The sequence below is a fragment of the Oncorhynchus masou genome, chromosome 29 (genome assembly GCF_036934945.1).
Source record: "Oncorhynchus masou masou isolate Uvic2021 chromosome 29, UVic_Omas_1.1, whole genome shotgun sequence".
Lineage (NCBI taxonomy): Eukaryota > Metazoa > Chordata > Actinopteri > Salmoniformes > Salmonidae > Oncorhynchus > Oncorhynchus masou.
In genome coordinates, this window is record NC_088240.1 from 58,669,417 (window position 1) to 58,676,250 (window position 6,834).

The 6,834-nt window shown below is 42.4% G+C and overlaps 1 protein-coding gene across 1 annotated transcript in view; it reads right to left on the reverse strand.

Annotated features, from left to right (window-relative positions):
* fhl3a (four and a half LIM domains 3a) overlaps positions 1–2,703 on the reverse strand; it is a 43,293-nt gene extending 40,590 nt beyond the window's left edge. The window contains exon 1 of the mRNA XM_064945439.1: positions 2,481–2,703. Coding sequence (XP_064801511.1) covers positions 2,481–2,559 — 79 coding nt within the window. The 5' untranslated portion in view covers positions 2,560–2,703. The remainder of the gene's footprint in view (positions 1–2,480) is intronic.
* Positions 2,704–6,834: the final 4,131 nt, after the last annotated feature.

Genomic DNA, 6,834 nt, shown 5'->3' on the forward strand with positions numbered 1-6,834 from the left:
CAACTGAGGACAGGTGATTCTTATGCATTAAGCGCTTCAGCACTCGGTGGTCCCATTCTGTGAGCTTGTATGGCCTACCACTTCGCGGCTGAGCCGTTGTTGCACCTAGACGTTTCCACTTCACAATAACAGCACTTACAGTTGACCGGGGCTGCACTAGCAGGGCAGAAATTTGACAAACTGACTTGTTGGAAAGGGGGCATTCTATGACAGCGCCACATTGAAAGTCAATGAGCTCTACAGTAAGGCCATTCTACTGCCAGTGTTTGTCTATGGAGATTGCATGGCTGTGTGCTCGATTTTATACACCTGTCAGCAATGGGTGTGGCTAAAATAGCCAAATCCACTCATTTGAAGGAATGTCCACATACTTTTGTATATATAGTGTAATTGGAATGGTGCAGATTTACAAATTAGATTGGGCATCTGTTATACTGTACCAACACACCCAGAAGAGGAGCTCCTTTAAAGAACACTGTAGTTTGTCAGACCTCTGACACTTTAGTGAGAGAGGTTAAGGGTGCGTTCCTCAGCTAAAGGTGAGGTGACGCAACAACCAATGGGGGAACTTTGCTGGTTCACGCTCGGTTCATAGCCAAACTTAGGTTGGTCCCTAAGTATACCTCGGGGCCAACCTACATGATGCCGCCGATGGAATTAGAGTCACCAACCTCTTTAAATCCGTAGATGGATATTGAGAATAAAAATACATACGAAGAAAACGATATATACACGGGACAAGACAAAACAGACGTCCGACTGCTGCACCATCTTGGAACCTAGCCATTAGCCCAAACAAAGCACACCCTATTTTAAAGTTGATACATACGCATCCAGGTATACTTATGTTTGTGAGTCAACTTATTTGAAATGGCATTATTTTATATGTTATTAACAGTGTGCTCCACTTGAAGTAGAAATTTTAAATAAAATTATTACTTGAAACAAACTACAAGAAGTGGGTTAACTGCTAAACAACTGCAATAATGGTTGCTTTGGTTGTCAACAGCCTTGTGGCTATTGTAGTCTTTTGAGTGTAGAAAAACAGGGATCTCTAAAGATGTCCCAGGTGGGGCAGGAGGCAGGAAGCATGGAAGGGAGAACCAACTGCACAGGCAGGCGTCTTACCTAGTCGGTCTGGAACCCACAGTAAGCGTGTAACACAGCTATTTTAAGGGTATGATTTATCTTCCAGTGACCACATCTTCCCTTTCTCGCCCAATGTAACATGTGTGAAACGGCAACAGATGAGACAGCAACATGACTAGGGATGCAAAATTCCCAGGTTTTCCTGCTTATTCCATACTGATTCCAGATGTTTTCTAACCAGGATTTCAGGAAAACCAGGAAATTTGGGGAAAGTTCAACCCTAAATATGGCTAGCATTTACAGTACTATGCAACTATGAAAATTCACACAACTCAAAACACAGCGACATACCCATCCCAAACACATGGCCACATCCCATTTCCTCTTGCCACTGAGAACTGCTCAGCCTTGGGGACTGACCACTGAGTCAATGAGGAGAGAACTACTCAGCTACCTACCTGCATCAGTGCCAGGATGCCCCAGGCATGCTTGTCTTGATAACAGCTTCAAGGTTCAACAGGTAGCGTGAAAGCCAGTGAAAACAGAGGGAATAGTGGTGATAAGTATTCCATGGCTCTGTCTCAAATGGCACCCTATTCCCTACATAGTGCACTACTAGGTCACCTTTCCATCTATACTTATAAAAGGAGATACTTGGAGTCGTTTAGGTGGGAGCTATTGACCTGTTGTTGCTTTAGAAATGTGAAAAGTAGAAATTTCATATTGAAATTGACATATCATTAGTCAAAAGATCCCATTCTATGATGCTCTTATGCTTGACACGTGAAAACAAAAGTGTACATGCTGTTATGGCATTACTTAATAATCCCTTTGTTGCATTGCCCAGCAGAAAGCTAACATTTAAGTATAGTCTAGTCTCAATTTCCAGTTGTTCTCAGGTTACTTAGTGCCAGTAGTAAAGTAGGCTATTTCTAAATTGTCTGATGATCCTTTCTTCCTGTCCTGACATGGATTATACGCATTACTGTATCTATCTATCTATCTATCTATCTATCATTCATTCATTCTTTCATTCATTCATAATCCCGGAGCACTACTGAATTTATTTTCATTAGTCTCACCTTGCAAATTAAAAGTTCACAACTGAAAAGTTCAAATTAAAAAGTAAAACGTATTTACTTCAATAAATGCACATTAGGCCTACATTACTGACGTCAGGCTAAAATGCGTAATGAATGGGATTCAAAATAGCACAAACGAATGATTAAAAAGAAAGAATGCACATGGATTCATTGATGAAAACCAAAGAATAAGAAACGTGTGTGTAGGCCTACTCTAGATTTTACATAGGCCTACCCAAGAATAGTGGCGATAGGATGGCGAAAAGTTTGCAATTTATTCTTGAATGTAGAATAGGTGATTGCGCTTACCCGACGTTATATCTGCTGTTGAATGCACCTTTGCGACTTGACAATCGAAGCCCACCTCTCGCGCTGTGTCACCAGACATTCAAATGATGAGAATTGCAGCCGGTATACCGGTCGCTACTCCAGTGGGCAGATTATTATACTGTACAACTTTTCCCGTTCCTTTTCCACGGCAGCCTACTCAGACCTCTAACTGTACAATGCTGAAGAGTGACAGAGTTCACCGGCTCTACTGTCTATGAGGAAGTTCGTGTTGAGTCACAAGACCCCGCCCCGATATTGGAGAAAAATCTCCTCCTTCTGACTTCGAACCTTCGGACTGTGCTGCGCTTTGGTCATGTACTGTGGGCCAGGGATGGGAAATGGCGGCCCCCCCAAAATAAGTCGGGGAGTGTAAGAATTGTAGAATACACAAGGTGCAATTCCTAAATTTGGTTATGCCTCAGCAGTTTTTCTATTGTTATGTCAGTCACTGACAGTCACTCAAGTAGCCCATAGTCTAGACAGCTATCCAAACGTGTATTAATAACGGTTGAATTGCTGACCAGGACCCCCATTGATCTGCTTTGTCACTCTCACTCAGATATATTAAATGTGGGTACACAGAGCCGCTGCTGCCCCTCCTGATAAATGTAGATGTTTTGTGGCCCCCACCCGCATCAAGGTTGCCTATCCATTATGTAGGCCATATTATAGTAGCCCTTCCTCGGTGGGGCCTACTCCCCCAGCATAGGCCTAGTTTACATCAAATTTGAACTCCAGACTGTTTGCTCCAATGTCACCTGACACTACATGAATAGACATGTAGTGTTGATGGATTTGCCTACATTTGCATACATATATATTTTAGGCAACTATTGAGCGAAGAAGTTGATTGACAGTGATAAAGTTGTTTTTGCTGATAACAAAATATATTCACACCTTACACAGATGCAAGTTCTCCCAAAAATAACTTAATGTAAATGGTGATTTGATTGAAATCTAGGCTTGAGCTGATATCATTATTTTGCTAGACACACATGACAGGTAGGTGGGGATAACAGACAACAGGTAGGCCTGGGTTATACACAACAATGACAATCAAACTTGCACAACAATATAGACAGTAAGCCTACTGCAGTATTGTGTTGTGTTATGGACTTGAATTGCCATAGTGTAGAGTTCATCCAATGTTGTCAACAAGTGCATAATGGGCCCTGAGGGATTGGTATTGCTTTCATATCCTTTGGTCATTCTTTCATTACGTTTTTTGTTGTTGTAAGTTTATTGATAGATTTTACACGTGTTAAACTGAAACCTATATGCGTGGATGTATTTTTGTGACCAGTATCAGTACTTTCTCTTATTTTCCCAAAACTGCACAGCTGTTCTTTCTCTTAACTCAGGCAAGATCTATCTGGCCCACTTTGCCCCAATATGGGTAATTATCTCACTTCCTGTTTCGCTTCATCTTCTGTTCTCCTCTTTTTCTCATTTGTCTCATCTTGACGATATGAGTCAACAAGAGGGAGCGTTCTCGATATAAATGTCAACAGCTGTACAGTATGTCCTTGGGTTAGAAATAAAATACTCACCTTAAATACTCAGCTGAGTAGAAGTGCTGCTCTAGGATCAGTTTGGCCTTTTAGATAATAATGAATACGATTATAAGGACATGAAGGTACCTAATCCTAAGATCAGCACGTCTAGAAGCTTTTTCTATACATTCCCTAGAACAGTGGAGAGGTTAATCCAAGTGTTATAGAACATGATGTTGACACATGCATCCCCTTACACCATGGTATTGTTCTGGTCTGAACAGGCGTGTTTTGATCGTCATATTTTATTTAGACTACACGGAGACAAGTGCCTAGGCTAGTGCTAGGAGATCACCATTTCATGTGGTTCTGCACTCAGCCCAAACCCCCTTTTACATAACTAGGCATGAGTGCCAATTGGGTGCCAACAGTACCAGTTCACTGAGGACAAGAAAAAGATGGACGTGATAAAATAAATCTATGTTTTCAAATAATAATAAAAAAAGGAATAAGGAAATAGTTTTGAGCACTGCTTTGATTATTCTTAAAAGCAACTTTTAAAAGAAAGGGTTTTGAGTGCTGCCTCGAAATCATCAAAGTACATAAATGGAAAACAAGATAGTGTAGTTGGGAAAAGTAACTGGGTGGATATGGTCTTGACATTGAAGCAAGAGTGTGTATGATTGTGGACTACAGGAAAAAGAGGACTGAGCATGTCCCCATTCTCATCGACGGGGCTGCAGTGGAACAGGTTGAGAGCTTCAAGTTCCTTGGTGTCCACATCACCAACCAACTAACATGGTCCAAGCACACCATGACAGTTGCGAAGCGGGAACGACAAAACCTATTCCTGCTCAGGTGACTGAAAAGATTTGGCATGGGTCCTCAGATCCGCAAAATGTTCAACAGCTGCACCATCGAGAGCATCCTGCAACTGCTCAGGCCTCCGACCGCAAGGCACTACAGAGGGTCACCATGGATGTATTGAACGGCTTAGTGTGAACGGCCCAGTACATCACTTGGGCCAGGCTTACTGCCATCCAGGACCTCTATACCAGGTGGTGTCAGAGAAAGGAAATGAAAATGGTCAAAGAACCCAGCCACCCAACAGTCATAGACTGTTCTCTCTGCTACCACATGGCAAGCGGTACCGGAGCACCAAGTCTAGGTCCAAGAGGCTTCTAAACAGCTTCTACCTCCCAACCCATAAGACTTCCGAACATCTAGTCAAATGTCAACCCAGACTATTCACATTGTCCCCCCCTTCCTCCCCTCTCCACACCACTGCCACTCTCTGTTGTAATCTATGCATAGTCACTTTAATTAACTCTACCTACATGTACATACTACCTCAACTAACCGGTGCCCGCACATTGACTCTGTACCGGCACCCCCCTGTACATATTGTTATTTTTTACTGCTCCTCTTTAATCACTTGTTACTGTTATCTCTTATTCTTATCCGTATGTTATGGAACTGCACAGTCGGTTAGGGGCTCGTAAGCATTTCACTGTAAAGTCTACACCTGTTGTATTCGGCGCATGTGACTAATACAATTAGATTTGATTTGATTACGTTACTGTTAGATTCAGTGTAATATATTTAATGTGGTAAAGAAGAAAACGCATGTGATGTAAACCATATCAGAAATGCTATTCATATTTTGCAACCTGCGTCATGGGTTGCAAAACGTTATGGAGAGAACTATTGTGTCTCATTTCTTAAAGGGATGATGGTTGACAAACAAGGATTCTTCACGTTTCCTACGACATGTGAGACTCCTCAGTCTCCACGGTTCAAAGGCAAGACAATTGGAAGAGTGTGGTCTCTGATACTGTCAGGACCTCTCAACACGTCATTCCCCTAATTATAAAATCTTATTTAACGCACCGAGGTGGAAGCTCGTCAGTACTGCACAACAAATTAGAGAATAGAAGCCGCTCTATTCACACAGGGAAAAAGTGATCTTCTTCCTAGAGGTGTTGAGATCCATATTATAACCCAACAGAGAACAACTCTGTCTCAATTTTTGAAAACAAGCACAGAGGTTAATTGAAGCCCTATGACTAGAGATATAAGTATGATACATTTCCTGATGGCGGGGAGGGGGGTTGCCAGTGCTGATGGTAAAAATATGGAGTAAGTTGTCAATTGGAGGCTGGCATTTATCTCAGGTACCACCAATTGTACCGCCATTGTGCCCTTGAGCAAGGTATTATCCCCCAAACTGCTCCAGGGATGTTGCTTTGCGGCTGACCCCGTTCTGCACCCAGCCTGTCGTGTTTGTGTGTGTGTGGGGTGTCGGGTTGAGAACCGTCACAGCAAGAATAACACGAGTGCCAATTTTCCACCAGAGTCCAGTGCTGTCAGGACACATTTTGACCTTTGATGTAGATTTAGAGTCTTAGATTCAATTTAGAATCAGATTTGGATGCGGTTCGAAATGCCGACCTGGTATGACCTGTTATGAGTTTAGCCAGGTGACTGTCATGTAATGTGCCAAATAAAACATCACGAAAAATAAAATGTTCATTTCTGAAGGGTGTTGTCGCATCTGCCAAGCAAATTAGCCATAATGGGTCACCATAGGCTAGAGTAGCTATCTATACACCACGTCTAAGACCACATGTATTTGACCACGTCTAAGAAGTGGTGGTTGCTTGTCCAAATGCAATATCCAATTGGTTGCTTGTCCAAAAATTCAATGTAGGGCTATGCATACCTAGAAGACAATAAGAGAACCCCAGGCCTAGAGCTCACAGCAAGCCTGAGATGAACTGTCTTCACCTCAGGATTGCAGACATATTTTGTAGACTTACAACATCCACCACCCACTCTAC